The 18,261-nt window shown below is 44.3% G+C and overlaps 1 protein-coding gene across 2 annotated transcripts in view; it reads right to left on the bottom strand.

Moving 5' to 3' along the window:
- Positions 1-4,253, bottom strand: part of Afg3l2 (AFG3 like matrix AAA peptidase subunit 2) — a 43,268-nt gene extending 39,015 nt beyond the window's left edge. For both annotated transcript variants that reach the window (XM_077792276.1, XM_026415492.2), the window contains exon 1: positions 4,044-4,253. In XM_077792276.1, coding sequence (XP_077648402.1) covers positions 4,044-4,160 — 117 coding nt within the window. In that variant the 5' untranslated portion in view covers positions 4,161-4,253. The remainder of the gene's footprint in view (positions 1-4,043) is intronic.
- Between the last annotated feature and the right edge of the window lie 14,008 nt (positions 4,254-18,261).

Genomic DNA, 18,261 nt, shown 5'->3' with positions numbered 1-18,261 from the left:
AAATTCACCACCATTTTTGAGGGGGTAGGAATGGGGCCAAGCTTTAAAATACAAATAGGAATGTTTAAAGTGATGTTCACCTGTATTAATATACACCATTATTTGCCTCCTTTATAGTGTGATGAGAAAAATAAAACACTGCAAACTAAATAAAACCACATCACATCCACTAGGATGGTTATAATAAAAAAAGACAAGTGGTGGTAAGAAAGTGGGGAAATGGGAGCCCTGGTACATTGCCAGTGATAAGGTGAAATATCGAAGCCACAATGGAAAACAGTTTGGCAGATTCACAAATGTTAAATGTAGTTACCACAGCATCCAGCAAATCCATTCCTATTAAACAAAACAAAACAAAACAAAACTGAGGGCTGGGGTTGTGGCTCAGCGGTAGAGGGTTCACCTCGAATGGGCGAGGCCCTTGGTTCGATCCCCAGCACCACATAAACATAAATACATAAAGATGTTATGTTCAATTACAACTAAAAAAAATAAAAAATAAAAAATAAAAACCTGAAAATGTATGTCCTCCCAAAAGCTTTATAGAAGTGTTCAGAGCATCATTATCCATAATAGTTAAAAGAAGAACAACTCAAATGTCCATCAACTGGTGAACAGATAAAAAGTGATATATCCATACAATGGAATCACATTCACACACAAAAAGTACTGAAATACCAGTGCATAGATGAACTTTGCAAATAGGCTCAGTGAAAGCCAGCAGACACAAAAGATCACATATTTTATGGTTCCATTAGTGTGAAATGTTCAGAAAAGTCAAGTCCATAGAGTAGATTAGGAGTTGCCCAGACCTGGGAAGAGGTTAGGGTGAAACTCGGAGTAACTGCTAATGGTTATAGGGCTTTCCTGGAGTGATGAAACTGTGCTAGAATTAGGGATAGTAGTGATGGTGGTACAACCTTGTGAATATCTTAAAACTCCCAAAATGTACACTTTAAAATGATGAATTTTATGGTATGTGAATAAAAATGTCAATAAAAAATAAATTTTAAAATGAGGGGGAGGAAAGAGAGGAAAAGGAAAAGTATTGGGGAATGAGATTAATCAAACTATGTTATTATGTACATGTATGAATGTGGCACAATGAAAAAGAATCTAATGAATCTCACCATTATAAATAATTTTGGGGAGTGGGTACTGGAATTTGAACCCAGGGTGTTTTACTATTGAACTACATCCCCAGCCCCCTCTTTTTTTTTTTTTTTTCTTTAAAGACAGGGTCTTACTAAATAGCTGAAGGCCTTACTAAGCTGCCCTGGCTATACTCAAACTTGTGATCCTGCCACTTTAGCTTCCTGAGTCACTTACAGGCATGCACCACCATGCCTGGTTTATTATGTATAATTACAATGCACCAATAAAAAGAAAAAAAAAAGAATGAGCTGATTTAACACAAAATAAATACACAATTTTAACTTCAAAATGGGCCCAAAACACTACACATACATAGTTGACCACAATGCTGATATGAGAGAATTTGGAGCTTATGGTGTATTTGGACCTTCCAAGCCATGGAAACACATGATCTGTGAAATAATCACTGGTACTGGATAAGAACACATCATAAGTGAATAAAGCTTTTCCCAGTGCCAATTTCATTAAGAGTATAGATTACAATGTCTTTCAAGCAGGACAAGTCAACAACTCACACTCATGCCCTGAACAACTACTCGGTGTGGGGAGTCCAAAGGGTAATCAGAACCAGTTTCCACTCCTAGGAAACTCAGAAGCACAAGGAAGAAAATGCTGAGAACAAATCAGTTACAAATTTGTATTTTTGTAAAATATAAAACCTGTAGTCTCATCTTTCAGTTTCCTCAGGGGTTCCAGGATCCCCTGGTCCACAGATGCTCAAGTCCCTTATATAAAATGGTACAATGTTTGCCTAAAACTTATACACATCCTCCTGTATACTTCACATCACCTCAAATTACTTTTAATAATACAATGTAAATTTTATGTCAAATGTTGTTATACTATATTGTCTAGGGAAGAATGACAAAAAAACCTATATCTATTGAGTACAAATGCTATTTTTAAAAAAATAGGTTTGTTTCCAGTGTACCCTGGGATATGGAGGGCTGCCTGATAATGGAATCAGAATGGCATGGAGGTAATACAAAAGGTTCTTTATCATACAAGAACTGGGCATATGGTAAGCACTCCATAAATATTTGTTGAATTAAGAAGCCCCTATATGCTCTATTTTCAAATTGCGTTGACATGGAATATTCCTACTAACCTAGTGATAATCCCCATGACCGCATTTTTCACTGAGGTTATTTTCTATAACAGAATCATCAATGAAGCTTTTCTCCTCTGCATACCCAACCCAAGCCCAGGGTGTCTTGTCAAAGAACATGAGACACCAATTCACAAAATTTATGCTTAGAGCACTTCACCTCAGAGGATCAGCTTCTATGTTTGACAATATGAAGTTGCTTTATCAGTCTTTTCCCCGAGGTGTAACACTTGAGAACTGGTATCTCAACACATCAAAATCTTTTTCCAAGGGACCATACTGTGAGAATAATACTCCTGTCTGATCTTCAACAGTAGCATGAAGGAAAACCTGTCCTATGAGACTCCCTCATAGGTAGCACAGTAATGCCCCAGTGTCCCCCATTCAACGCTAGGGAATATGGCACAGACTACTCTCCCAATCCATTAGCTGTAGCTGTCAGCACAAAGGACTTCCTTCTATTTCAGCACTGGTGATTCCCAGGGCCAACAGTGCCATTGCAAAGAAAGGTATTTTAGGTAAGATTCCTGCCATAAAAACTGCAAACTCACCAGGTAGATTCCTACCTGCCCATTGTATGTTTGAGACCAACGTCCACTAGAGCAAAAGGAAAAAAATCTAAACCAGGAAAGAAGAAAATGGACACAATACAAGAAACTGAAAAAGGCTTAGTGCAACGCAGTAGAGAATAGGAAAAAAAGATGAAGAGAACTACGGAATAAATACAAGACTGGCATGCAAGTAAATATCATAAATGCAAGTACAATCAGCTCTCCACATCCTTGGATTCCACCAATGGCAGACTGAAAACATTATGGGAACGGGGGAAGAGGGATAGCATCTATAAAGAACTTTTTTCCTTGTCATTCCCTATACACCACGATGTATACTATTTATATAATATTTACATTGTAATAGTATAAGTAATCTAGAGATGATTTAAAGTATATGGGAGGGCTGGGGATGTGGCTCAAGTGGTAGTGCGCTCGCCTGGCATGCGTGCGGCCCGGGTTCGATCCTCAGCACCACATACAAACAAAGATGTTGTGTCCGCTGAAAACTAAAAAATAAATATTAAAAAAATTCTCTCTCTCTTTAAAAAAAATAAGTATATGGGAGACCATGGGCAGGATATATGCAAACACTCAGAGCATCCCTGGGCTCTGGTACCCTCGGGGTCCTGGGATCAATTCCCTGCGGATACTAAGGGACCCGGTACTATTACTTCCCCCATTTAAGTGGAAAGGCTGAGCCAACTTCCTCAAGGGCATCTGGCTAGTAAGTGGCCACCCAAGTTCCAGCGATGGAGCCCAGGGCCTCGACCACCTGCTGCGTACCTCCGGTAAACCAGCGCTGGCTGGAGCCGGCAGCAGGAAGCTGTGTAGGACACTGCTGACCTGGACCAGAGGCAGGTGACTGCACGGCTGTCAAGCACTACCATCTCTTCAGAAAGACCCCTGGCCGCCGCGCGCGGGCCTAGCGGGCTGGCATTCGCCCCCAACGCCCCGAGGGCGGCGCGGTTACGCAGTGCGGCGCACGGCCCTACGCGGCGAGGCGGCTTCTTCACGCCAAGGGCCAGACGGCGCCGGGCTGCTCACCGAGCGCAGCCTCCGATCCTCTGGACACAAGCGTGTCCGGCGGACAGCACACGGCACACGCGGGTGCCAGTCGCGGCCGGCCCGGCTCTCCAGGGCCCGCGCGCCGCGGGGCGGTGACCTTGACGCTGCCTCCGGGCCGGAAGCAGGCCCAGGAGAGGCGCAGGGCGGGAGCCGGGACTCACCTTTCGCAGGCAGGGCCGCTCGCCGGGGCCCGCGCCGCCGCCGGGAACGAAGAGCGGCGGGAGACCGCGGGGCCGACAGCCGCCGCGGCCCCACAGCAGCAGGCAGCGGTGCGCCATGACGGCCGGCGCGGCCCACTCCGCCCGGAGCGCCGCGCAGGTGCGGAGGCGGCTCGGATAAAGGGCTCCGGTCGTAGAAAGCTACGCGCGACTGCTGGAAGCCAGCGGCTTGCCGCGGGCCCCAGCGCTCCACGCGCGCGTCCCCCTCGGCCCCGCCCCGGCGTGCTGACGTCGACGTCCCCCTCGGAGCGGAACCGAAGGGTAGGAACGTGAAGGGCTGGGCCGAGGGAGCCGTGGGGGGTGGGCGGGGAGGGGGCGGGGTCTAAGGGCAGGGCGTGGAGAGCGGGACCTAATGCGTGGAGAGCGTGATAGGAGGAGGGGCAGAGGGAGGAGCGTGGAGGGCGAGACCCAAGGGCAGGGGCGTGGCGAGAGACGGGGTCTGAGGACGTAGGCTGGCGTGCAGGAGGCGGGGCCTGTCGGCAGGGTTTTTGGAAAGCTGGCCCTAAGGGGCTGGGCGGTGGCGGGAGGTGGGACGTGAGGGCTGGACCTTTAGGCTGGGGTCGCGGGGAGGGAGAACGCGGGCACCGAGGGGGTAGGGAGGGCAAAAAAGAAGTGCAAAGGCTGCTGGGGCCGTGGGTGAAAGGACCTTTTCCACTAAGGGCTCCGTGTCGTCTTTGTCCTCTTAGCATTCGCTGTCATTTGCCACATATGACTCAGTACCTTTGGCTGACATGGTGGCGGTCCGCGAAGATGCCCCAACACATCTCTAACTCCTAGGAAGGCAACACAAAGAATCACAAACCAGCCATCTAAAAGCTATAATCAAAATGTTGGGACTATAATCTCTAACTTGGGCCCATGGGGATCCCTTTGTGGTAAGTGTGCTGTGTCATCAACAGAGACAAACTCATTTGTGTCTTTCTGCAATGTCAGAATTTATGGAATAACAATAAACTCACAGGATACTCCACTTTCATCAGCAGCAGTTCATCGCATACTTGTGGGCACCTGGTATTCATTAACCAGGAAATCAGATTGATTTGTTCCAATCTTAATTTCTAATATCTGTAACACTCGAAGTCACACATCACACTTCACACAGTCATACATGTAGATTAACAAAAGGCTAAGAAACGGTTAAGGCAAGTACATGGTATTAGAAGGCTGACTGAGAGGCAGACAGAGAGCAGCTATGAATGAGACTGACTGTAGGTGTCAGGTAAGACCAGGAACCAGCCAAAGGACTTGTTGAGGGCCCAGAGCTGACAAAGCACAGAACTTAGTCTAAGCTAAGATCCAGAAGGCAGCAGTATTAGTGTCATATTGGAGTGTCAGCTTGAGATGGCAGCTTGGAGTGGGCTGTGTGAGCCTCACAGGCAGAAGAAACCACTCTGCTGAAGCCCAAGGACAGTAATTCAGAATTGGTTGCTATGGTAATTTTCCTGAGCTTGTCATCAAGGAGTGACTGGGTGACAGGGTCAGGGTGCCTCTCTTTTTGTGGGTCTCAAGTGAGGAGGCATCATTTGGTAGTCTGGTGTCTTTGACAAGCTTGTGGGCCTGGTTTTCCAGTAGGAGTTTGATGCACCCATGTATCCACATGCTTCTATGCAGCCGTGTGCTTCTGATTGATTTGACAAGTTCTTGGGTAATCATTATTAGCATGATTAATTTACTTATCAATTCTTGTGATAGGACTACACCCAGCATATGGAGGTTGTCTACTTGTACAGAGAGGGTGTAGAGTCCTTCCACTCAAAATTGAGCAGCTTATGGCAAACTACGGCTTTACAAAATGAAGTAACAAAGCTTTTGGCAAAGCCTGAAAATTGCTATTCTATACATCGTGGAGTAATACAGAGAGGGCACAGCCTGCTCTACATACCTTTCAAAGAGAAATGATGTTCAAAATCAAGTGAGTCCTCCAGAAGGCAGAAAGTCAAACTGTTCAGCACACAATGACTGCAGAGAGGAGAAAGAGGACTGGAAACAAAGTTCTGAATCATGGTCATCATTCATTAGCTCTGCCATGGCTGTGTGGCCTACTAGTTGACGATGCTGTGTAAGGGAGAAGGCAGGAAAGGCAGATAAGGCTGAGGACTGGTGAACAGAAGTGCCGCGGTCTGGCTGGGCATAAATCACCGAGCTGACACAAAGCACTTGTATGTTCAAACAGGAAACTTTATTGCCTGAACTCCACCAGCACTCCCGCACACTCCCTGGGAACTCTCTTAGCTCTCCACCCGGCTCCGCCCCAACTCTCTGATCCAGGAGAACTTCACGGGAACTCCAAAGTAGTGGGCAACCGAGGCAGCAAGAGCCTCCCTATTGCTGGACAGTAAAGGTCTATATACAATTGAATACACAGCTTAACATAACCATCATCATCTCAATGACTCACTGGCTTCACCTCTCACCCATTCCCTTCTGGCAAAATGCCATGGTCATCCCGACTGTGGCCCTCAACACAGAAGTCTTCAGGAGTGTGCACATGTCCATGCATGTACACACAGGAAGAAACTGAAGAACAGACGCTAAATGTTAACAGCATAACTCACCAGAGTGGCAAAACTCCAAAACTTTGACAACTCACTCTGCTGAGGCATTCTCATAAATGATACAGTGTGTAGAGTGGTGCAAGCCCATGCATGAGAGGGCCCTGGGCAATGCCACCTACAGAACCAAGATCCTCAGATACCCGGTTTATGGTTTATGGTTTATGGAAATGTGTCCTGCTGGGTAACCCACCCACATGTAAATGCTTGAGTACAGGTATATTAAGTGCAGCGTTATTTTTAGTAACATTTACTGGAAACCACACACATGTGCATCTCTAAGACCTAAGACTATGAAAAATTCACACATGTAATACTATATAGCCATTTTTTAAAAATGAAAATAACTTCTGCTGTAGAGAAATAGGGCCTGAAACAACAAGGTGGGGAGGACACAAAATACAATTCTGAAGACAGTGAACATCAGGCAACAATAATCTCTGAGAGACAGGAGACAAACAGGCAAGTCCTGAGATGGCCCCAGCTTATTACAGGACAGTTTCCATCTTGGTCTGCAGACAAGGAACCCAAGCAGAGAACAACAGTCTCTAGATTGAAGAGATGGAGCCAGGACTTTTGGAACACCCATAATAAGGAGAAAAATCAAACAATTGCAAACGACACAGAAATTACATAGGTGAAGAATTAGTAGATAAGAGCTCTTAAAAGAATTAGCATTATCATAGCTGAGTACAGTGGTATATTCCTGTAATCCCAGCAACTCCAGAGACTGAGGCAGGAAGATTACCAGTTTGAGGCCAGCCTCAGCAACTTAGCGAGACCCTGTTTCAAAATAAGAAATAAATAAAAATGTCTGGATACATATCTCAGTGGGAGAGTGCTCTGAGTTCAAACTCCTATACAAAAAAAAGAAAGAAAAGAAAAAAGTTAATACTACTATTTTCTGTATGTGCCAGAAACAAGAAGGAAAACTGCATATATTAAGGAGAAACATGGAACACAAATTTAAAACTAAACTAAACATCTAAGAATGAAAATTACAACACCTGAGATGAATAAGTACACTGAATGGAAGATTACATTGCAGAAGGAAAGATTAGTGAATTTAAAGAAAGACATAGCATAGAAACTATTCAATATTAAACAGAGTGAAAAAGATCAACAAAATTTAACAGTGCATCCCCAAGCTGTGGGATCTGACAGTGCATTGGAGTTCCTAAAGGAGAAGAAAGAGAGGGAGGAACAGAAAGAATTTTCAAAGAAATAATGGCCAGAAATTTTTCAAGTTTGCTGAAAACTATAGACCCATAGCTCCAAGAAGCTCAATGAACCATAAGCACAAGAAACACAAAGAAAGCTACAGAAAGGAACAACATAATCAAATTATTATTTGGGGGGTACTGAGTACTGAACCCAGGGGCACTTGATCATTGAGCCAGCCCTATTTTGTATTTTATTTAGAGACAGGGTCTCACTGAGTGCTTAGTGCCTTGCTTTTGCTGAGGCTGGCTTTGAACTTGTGATCCTCCTGCCTCAGCCTACTAAGAGGCTGGGTTTACAGGCATGTGCCACTGTACCTGGCCAGTGGAAATATGTTTATGAGATGAAGGAAAAATAGGACTTTTACAGATATGGAAAAGCTGCAAGAATTCATCCAGAGCGGATGTATAGGAAAACAGAAACCCTTCAAACAGAGGAGGAAGTGATCTGCAGGAAGGAAGGAGGAGCACCAGGAAGGGTAACCAGTGGGCAAACAAGAGTACGTGTAGACCAATGTTGATAGCAGCATTGTTCACAATAGCCCCAAACGACCCAAGCCCATCAATGGATGGATGAACAAAATGAGTGTGGAAGACAATGAAATATGATTCATCCATAGATAGGAACAAAGGTCTGATGCATGCTATGACATGGATGACCCTCAAAGACATTGTGCTTCACAAAAAAAGCCAGAAGGACAAATATTGTCTGATTCAACAGGCAACTTCATGGAAACAAAGTAGGTCAGAGAGAAAGGGGGCTGGGAGTGGCTGCTTTCTTCTTACAGTTTCTGTTTGGATATTGATGGAGGGTGGCAACAGGGAATTGTGAATATAATTAAGATCACCAAATTGTACACTTAAAATGGTTAAAATGGCAAAGTTTATGTTATAAATTTTTACACAACAGAAAACAATATGCTTCAAAAGGAAAGAAAAGAAAAGAAGGATGAACCTTGAAAAGAGTAAGCTAAGTTACGGAAAACAGACAGGAAAAGCCACACAGTGCATACATGAAACGTCCAGCTGGGCAACTCCATAGATATAGATGTGGATGAACAATGGCCCAGGTCTGGTGGAGGGTTGGGGGGAGATGCCAAGGGCTGGGGCTTTTTTGGGGAGGTGGTCATGAAAATTTACTGCAGAGATAGCTGCACAATTATGTGAATGAACTAAACTATTGTGTTATACAATTTTAATGGATGACTTGTATAGTGTCTGAGTTCTATCTCATGAGAGCTACTTTTTTTTTAAATGGGCAAAGAATCTGAGAAGATGTGTCTCCAAAAAGATATATAAATGGCCTACATAAACACATTAAAAGATGTTCAACATCAGTAGCCATCAGGGAAAAGCAAATCAAAACCACAATGAGATTCTTCATACTTCATACATTCTTCAATTACTTCATAATTCAGGATGTTCACAATAAAAAATAATGGAGAGTAAGGTTTGTTGAGGGAGTGGGGTTTGGAACTCCCATTCAAGCAGGATCATAAAGAGCTTAGGGGAACTGGGAAGGCTGAACATGCATCCCCGTGACCTAGCACAGGCACTCTCAGTTATCTCCCTGAGAGAACTGGAAACATCTGCCCACACAGGAAGCTGTCCCTGAATGTTGAGAGCAGCATTATTCCTAGTAGCTTCAAACTGGAAAGAACCCAAATGTTCATCAATCAGTAAATAGAGACATCAAATGCAGGGAATGCTTACACTGATCCATGTGAAGGTGCACACACACACATGCAGCCTGAGTCTTGAGATCACACCACGTGAAAGAAGCCAGACATGAAAGGCTGTTTTTATGACATGTCCAGAGCAGGCAAATCCACAGAGAAAAGAACCCAGGTACTGATTGCCAGAAGATGGGGAAGTTTAGAGAGTGAGCGAGAATCTAACCAAGGGGACTCCCTGCAGAAGGCAGGGGGCAGGCAGCCTCTGGATGTGCTGGCTTGTGTTTGTTGACACTGTTTACTTTTTTGGAACCCTGTGAATATATCTAGTCAAATAAAATACCATAAAATTAAGACTACAAGTAATTTAAAAAATTTTTTTCATGCCTATCTACATTTTCCAAATATTTCATAATAAACATAAAGTAGTTCTATAATTAAGGAAAACATTTAAATATAAAAATTCTAGGATAAAGTTTTTCCCATCAGTTCAGAAGAGTATGAATTTATAAAATGGAAAATAAAAGCCCTTAAGTTTCTCATTCTTGCTCCTTAAAGTAACAGAAGCAGTTTTTTTTTCTGTGTGTCTGCACTGTTTGAATGTATTTTCAAACACTAAAACTTATATTTACATGATCTTACTTTGTGCAGGTTCATTTTTTGGTTAATATGTATCTTTGTATACTAAGAACATAGATTTCCTCCATTCTTTAATCATCTTCATTTTATTCTCTTGTAAAGCCTTAATAGTTTCCAGCTTCCAGTTTATTTCCATTTCAGATGGTACAATGTAGTGTGTGTGTGTATGTGTGTGTGTGTGTGTGTGAGAACCTCCATCTCTTTCTCCTCTTCCTCCTCCATTTGTTCACAGGGTTGTCTGAATATTTTATTTTGTGGTATTTTTCCCCTTCTTTGTCCAGTACCCATTCAGAGGGTGTTTGTTTTTTGTTTTTGTTTTTTTTAGCACAGCCACTACTTGATAAGCTTTTTTTGTTTTGGGTGCTGAGAATCTAACCAGGGATGATCTACCACTGAGCTACATCCACAGCCCCTCCACACACTTTTTAAAAAAAATTGTAGCCAGGTGCTGTGGTGCATGCTTGTAATCCCAGAGATTCAGGAGGCTGAGGCAAGAAGATCCAGAGTTCAAGGCCAATTTCTGCAACTCAGTGAGACTCTGTCTCAAAATAAAAAAATAAAAAGGCCTGGGGATGTAGCTCAGTAGTAAAGCACACCTGGGTTCAGTCCAAAGTACCATTATCATCATCATCATCTCAGGGCTAGGACCCTGAGATTGCTCATGCCACCTGCTCTGTATGTTTGCCCACTAGATGGCAGGAGAGGCCTGTGGCCTCTAAGACAACCGCACAAACATTGCACATTTCAAAAAACCTTGAAATTTGTTCAAAGGGTTAGTCTGAATGTTCCCCTCTCTCCTTCAAAGGGTTGGTCTGAATGTCCCCCTCTCTCCTCCAATTTGTTCACAGGGTTGGTCGAATATTTTATTTTGTGGTATTTTTCCCCTTCTTTTTCTCCTCCTTCTGTTTCTCTTCTTTCTCCTCCTCCTTCTCCTTACTTTTGCTGGAATTGTGATTGAACCCCAAGGACACTCTACCACTGAGCCACATTCCTAACCCTTTTTATTTTTATTTTAGATGGGGTTTTGCTAAGTTGCCCAGGCTGGCCTTCAACTTGCAATCCTCCCACTTCAACCCCTGGAGTTGCTGGGATTGCAGGTTGGCACCACCATGCAAGGTTTGCCTTTTTTATTTTTACTTTTTAACTTCAATTATTCTACATCGTTCACAGCTCATCCTTAACAATTTGCTGCTATGCTTTTCCTGAGGGAAAGCTGACTGGGTATTTTCCAGCTGTGCTCCTGGTTTGTGCCTCAGCTGATGGAGTCTACACAGATACAGTGTCCAGTGAATATCTTCTAGATGATAATGGAAAAAAAGAAAGAATCATGACAGGGGAACTGGAGTGCTAACAACGCAAGTTGCATGGAAGACAGCAGAAGCACATTTAGAAAATTCCTTTTCACCACTTTACTTCATAGAGATCAAATATTTTTCTTAAAGTTTTGACCTCTGAAGTATACTGAAGTAATAGTGTGATAAATTTCCTAGATTTTGTGCTGGTGCTGCAACTCATTGGTAGAGTGCTCATCTAGCTTGTGGAGGCCCTGGGTTCCATCCACAGCACTGTAAGAAAAATTTAAATGTTCCTAGATTTTTCTCAATTGTGTTTATTGTGAGAAAATGGATGATTGCTCTGGAACATCAGACAAATTTGTCATAATGCATCTTTTTTTAGGGGGTGTGGGGTACCAGGGAATGAATTCAGGGGCACACAGCCACTGAGTTGCATCCCCAGCCATATTTTGTACTTATTTAGAGAAGGGTCTCAGTGAGTTGCTTAGCTCCTCACTTTTGCTGAGGCTGTCTTTGAACTCGGGATCCTCCTGCCCCAGCCTCCCAAACCACTGGGATTACAGGCATGCGCCCCCCATGCCTCCCTGGTGTGAGGCATCTTTTGAGTATGCTGTGGCAATGGCAGAAGCAATGTGAGAAAGAACTTTGCTCCCTGAGAAGGAAATGGTTTGTCTGGATTCTAGTGAAGAGCTATGTTGCCTCCATTGGATAGAATCTAAGTGTCCAAAGCAGAAATAAGAAGGAAAATTTAAGATGTGACTGGTAGGACGGATGAAGAACTCTAGGTGGGGACTGGGAAAGGAAAGCCCAGGCCATAGAAAGTGAAGACCAGGTGGATTCACTGTGGTTAATAGTAGGCTATAGCAGTTCAGCTCTTGGAGGCTCCGGGTGGATCTGAACGTGTCCTTGGATTCCAGTGATTTTTTTCTTTTTGATGCTGAGATTTGTATGCCTGGCCCCACAGCCCAGCACATGACAGGCAAGCACTGTACAACTGGACTATCTCCCCATGTTTGGTAAATTTGAAAGTGGGATCTTACCCATCCTCGTGCCAGTGGCAGTGACTGGATCCCTACCTGTCTGCTTGCTCTGAGAACATGGCAGGTTGGTAAGGCTCTGTAAATACTGCACTGGTGGCCCACTAACACACCTCAGCCTGGTTGTGTTATAGTATGGGAATGATGAACACAGTAAATAACTGTGGCAAATGGGCAAGAAGTAACTCCAGAATTCTTCAAGAACTTTTCCTTTCTGGGAGATTGATTTTCTCTGTAAATTAAAAAACTATTCTGCTACAAAAATCTGCAAACCCATTTATTTATTTTTAGCAGCAGTCTTCTATAAGAAATGAAATTTTGATAAGGAATCCCAATATTCAAAATCTAAATAGATAAAAACAAAAGGGGACTGGGACATGGTTCAGCTCAGTTGCATAGGCTGAGCATGATTCGGTGCTTGAGTCTGATCCTTAGCACCAAAGACAAAAAGAGGAGAAGGAGAAGAATAAAGATAAAACCACTGGTGGAAAGCTTCTTGACTTACTGCGGGTGGTAAATAGGATCCCTTGGTTTCCCAAAACATGACTGGGATCACCCTGGACTGACTCTATCAGGAATTGTCTTAGATGGAGCCCTAGCCAAGGATCAGAGTCATCCTTGACTCACCAAATAAGTGATATATTATGCTCGAATTCGGGACCCCCAAAAGACCACCAGAGACCAAGATCAATGTAAGCAGCAAAGAGGTGTTTATTGCGAGCTAGCTCGGTCCTCTGAGGCACACAGCAACTGGTGAAGCTGAGAGGCCCTGAGCCCAGGGTTTGCAGCAGTTTTATACACTCTTTGGGGAAGGCAGGAACTTCACATACATCATAGCCTCTCTTAGCAAATCATTACACACTGCGGGGAAAATCATAAAACAACTCTAAAACCTGATTAGCACATTCACTGGCGGGAACAAGTTGGGTAAGGGTGATTGGTTAGTACCCAAGGGGGATTCATTTGAACTGATTGGTTTAGGTCATGAGGGGTGCTGAACTACTTGATTTCCCAACATGTTATCAACCACCATAAACTATTGGGAGGGTCATCTGGTATCCCAGGTATTTTCCCTGTCTCTTTGCTATGGGTCCTCACTTAGCCTGACTGAGTCAGGGACACCTGACACAGCAGATCTCTCCTGTTATTTGTAGGTAAACAACTCAGCAGGGTGGGTATGTGCCTAGGAGTGCTCTGTGAGTCTTTCTAAGGACAAGGGTCACGCCCCCTTCCTTGGACAGGCTTTGCTCTGAGGTAGAGGCTGGTTTTTCAATTGGTTTAGGCTTCGAGGGGTTGCGAGAGCTTATATGCTAAACTGCAGGGTTGCCCAATCATGTTATCAATCACCGAAACTACTGGGAGGGTCACCTAGCATTTAAGATATTTTCCCTGTCTCACGCTGATTGGTAGTTGCTAGGGGGTTGCTATGGGTCCTCACCTAACATAACTGAGTCAGGGACACCTGGCACAGCAGATTTCTCCTGTTATTTACAGACAAACAACTCAGCAGGGTGGGTGTATACCTAGGAGCACTCTGTGAGTTTTTCCAGGGACAAGGGTCACGCCCCCTCCCTCTGGACAGGCCTTGAGGTAGAAGCTGGTTTCTCAAAAAATGGAGTCACATCAGTTTCTCAATATTCATATCGAAATCTCTGGGACATTATGAAAGCAGTTCTAAGAGGAAAGTTCATTGCATGGCTTTCATTCCTTATCTTCTTAATCCAACCCACTACCTGCATTCAGAGAAATGTTTTGTGCTGTGCAGGTTGTGGTTTAGGGAAGAGGAATCCACCACAGAGACAGGGAAAGGAAGTGTCCTTGAAATCAAGGGAGGAGTGTTTCAGGGATCGCCTTCTAGAACTGTAACAGTGTCCAATTTATGCTTTGAAGATAGCACTTGCTGCTCTGCCACTGCAACTTATTTTTAAAATAAATGTTTTCTCTCTCTCTCCTCCTGCTCCTCCCTAATCTCTCCCCTCCCTAATCTCAGGGGAAACAGGATTACCTTTCTTCCCCATCCCAGGCAGAGTTATCTGTCCTTGAGCACACATCCACTACAGGAAAGAAGTAATCCAACTTGAGGGATGGTAGCAGAAGATCTCAGAAAAGACCATCTCCCAAATTAACAAGTGAATTACAACTCTAATAGAGAACACAAGGAATGTAGCCTTTGAGTCACCTCTTTAAAAGCCTCCTGTTCCTGCTGAAGGGCAGAGTCATAGCCTTTGGGAGAGGAGTCCCCTGTGTTTCTCCTTTGCTAGCAAAGCAATATACCTTTTTCCTTTTCTCAAAACTGTGTTCTTGTTATTGGATTGGCATCAGGATGAGGATCAAGCTTTCGGCAACAGTCCAAGTGTAATGGGTTTACTTGATGCTTTGACCAAATCCCTTGTCACTTTGAAACTTACATTTTTTTCTTTTCCCCTATCTTCTTCTTCCTGATCTCTCCTCCCTAATCTCATTTTCTCTGATTCTCCTCTATAAAAGTCCCCTGTTCCTGCTGATGGGTAGAATCACAGCCTTTGGGACAGGAGTCCCCTATGCTTTTCTTCTGCTAGCAAAGCAGTAAACCATCTTTTTCCTTTTTCTCAAGACCCACTGGTTTGGTAGTTCCATGGTCAATTGTGGCCTTAACGTGATGTGCGGAGCTCTAGAAGCCCATCCCACAGCAGTGTGAAATATGTAAGCAGTAAAATGATAAGATGAATAGAAAAATAAAAACAGAGATAGCCAAGTATGAACTCTTCTTTGGAAAGATTTGGCTGAGAAGCAGAAGAGTAATTGCATGGTACTGTAACTGAAAGCTTATCCTTGTCCTCTATGCCAATCCAGTAATGAAAACAAGATCTTCAGGAAAAGGAAAATGAATGTTTTATTGCTTTTCTAGCAAAGTAGAAACACAGGGTGATAGACCCAACCTGATCTTTTCTTAAAATTGGGAGCCATCTCTCCACAAAGCCATGAAAAGGTAATTTCGGCTTTACTATAAATTACTGCAAATTCTGAACCTGCTTGTGAAGCCAGATTTAAAGTTAGGTAGTCAGTGTAGTTAGGTAAATCGGGTCTAATATCTAGTGAAATCTAAAATGGAGGCCATGCTGGGAATGACTCAGGGAAAACAGGACAACTCCTGGAATGTTAATAAAGTTCCGAAAAGGCCCTAGGCCAAAGTCCACCTGGAAGAAGTATTAATGAATAGCCCCCAGCAGATTTGGAGATAGCCCATCACAAAGAAGTGATAATGAAGTCCTTCCTGCTCAGACTACTTCTTTGGCCCACCTGTGTCCCACCCCTCGGGCCTTCCAACCTACATTCCATCACTGAAAGAACTATAAAAAGGGGAGACACCTGCACTTCCACGGATTCCACCTTTTGGGTCCCCTTCTTCCTCCGGGAGAAGTCTTTTCTTCTGTCCTTTAATAAATTTCTAATTTCTACTCTGACCTTGCCTCGGCGTGCTTCTTTGGTGTTATTCTTCAGCATCGGGGAGCAAGAACTCGTCACCGGTCAACAGCGGTAACACTTGGAATGCCTGCCCATGCCTTCAACTCACCCATGCCTGGCTCTCTGACCAGACAGCAGCCCTCTCTGAAACTTTAGTGACACCTTATAAATATTGGCCTTCCCTGGCCAGACCACAACCCTCTCTGAGGCTCTAATGGTCCTCATAAATTCTGATGTTGGGGTCAGCAAAAAAATGTAAACTACCATTAGTGTGATGCTTGTCAGAGTTCTGTTATCTGTAACCCCCCTTTGTGTAACTTTCTGGGCTATAAAGCTGGGCTGCAGGAAAACTGGGGTTGCTGTCTTGTTCCCACCGTTTTGGGACGGAGAGGCAGCCTGGCCGGGCGAAATAATAAGCTTGCTTTAATTTGATTTTAATTGGAGTCAGTGGTCTTTTCTTGCGTCCTGGTCTAACAAGGGGCTTCCTGTCCCAGAGCCTATGATTCTGTACATTATGGGGAATAGGGGTTTTTAAAAGAGGTGATTCAGAGAAAATGAGATTAGAGAGGAGACATTAAGAAGGGGGAGATCGGGTAAAGAAGATCAGAGAGGAGGTTAGGGAAAAGAAGGCTGGGAAAAAGAAAAAACATGGAAGTTTCAAAGCAACAAGGGATGTAGTCGAAGCATCTAGTGAACCCCTTGCAACAGCCTGCAAGACAGGGACCAGTGCTTCTCCATACAGATCTGGCCAAAGATTCCAGGATGGCATGGTGTCCAATCCATCCTTTGCCTTATAGAAACAGGTTTCTGTAGCCAGGCAAATGACCCTGTTTCTTAAGTTCCCCCTGCCCCACCTCCCCAAAATGTAGAAATGTTTCAGCCAGAGATAAAGGTCAGGGATGAACTTTGCTCCAAAGTTCTCCATTCCTCAGGATTTTTTTTTTAACTACTAGTCTTCATGCCCACTGGTGACAAGCCAGCTCTGCCCTGCTGGGGGACACTTAGCCAGGAGCAGCTCCTCCAGCCTGTTGCTGCTTGACAACTGTTGGAGAGACACTGGCAGACTATGCATGGCTAGACTAGCAAACACCTGGCCAGTTGCCTTTCTCCATGGCATTGTCCAAGTTCTACAGAAACTCCAGACTGGAACAAGTACCTGTTGGCACAGCTAAGACAGGTCTGCAGGTACAGTGTGGCTGCCTATAGCCTGCTTCCTTGGCTGCTGTCTAGATGGCAGGTGCTGCTCTGTCCAGAACTGTCCCACAAAGCTGCGGGGTGCTCATTGAGTCTGTCTACAACACCCTGAGCCAGTCTTGTCTTGGCTGGAGGACTTCCAGGAAACCTGAACTTTGTTTCATTGACCTTGAGTTTTAAACAGCATATGTGTTTTTAAGTTGTGAGTGGCTGAGGCTGTCACCCTTCTCCCCACAAACCTAGCAGCCTACCTTGCTCCTCTGGGATGAACAAGGCAACGAGTGGATGAATTGAACCCTGAGACTCCTTGAAGGATTCTTGACAGGTGCAGAGTCAAGGAGAGATTTTTGGCTTTGTTTTTTTAAGTTGGAAAAACTTGGTCATATTGATAATCAGGGTGAGGTATGGGTGGTGGAAGACAGAGAGTTCCAGAACAGAAGACCATGCAGGAGGGTCCAGGGTGGGGGGAGTGTAGAGGAGCCTGGACCTCCCCTTTGGCAGGAAGGGCTAGATTTTAGCAGCCCTGTGGATTGGCATACCCTGGTCCCACACTATGCTGGAATGGAACTAGTGACCATGTGAGGTCCACTCAACCCTGTTAAACAGAGATTAACCTGCTTGCAGTCACATGTGAATGGGGCTAGCATCTGGTAGGCTCACTCCAGCCTTGGCCTCTAGCCACCCCAAGCCAATATACAGCTCTGACTCTGTCAGATGCTGCACCTATCCATGCCTGGGTCTTTAACTGTACAGGCCCTGGAACTATGAGCAACTAATTTCTGTTTTTTTCCAATACCCAATTTGTGTATTTTGTTATGGGACTAGGACAGACGTACCTCAGTATGTCTGTAAGAATCACTTCTTTATTCTTTCCTTCTTGGTGTTGATTTTATCCTTCTGCTGATAGCAAGGAGACTGCACAATTCCAGATGTTAAATAATAGAAGTTTTCTTAGGACTTGATTTTTGGACCAAAGAGCTCTGTCCCCCTCCCCCCACCTCCCCCTGCACAGCTTCTCAGCAGATTCTTTGTCTTTCTGGCCAGTGCCAGGTCACATGTGGCTCCTTACCATGTTTTGATCCCCAGTACTGAAATGAGGGTGGTTGA

Source organism: Urocitellus parryii, chromosome 13 (genome assembly GCF_045843805.1).
Source record: "Urocitellus parryii isolate mUroPar1 chromosome 13, mUroPar1.hap1, whole genome shotgun sequence".
Taxonomy (NCBI): Eukaryota; Metazoa; Chordata; class Mammalia; order Rodentia; family Sciuridae; genus Urocitellus; species Urocitellus parryii.
Note: the sequence above shows the minus strand (reverse complement) of the source record. Positions and strands in the feature narration are given on the sequence as shown.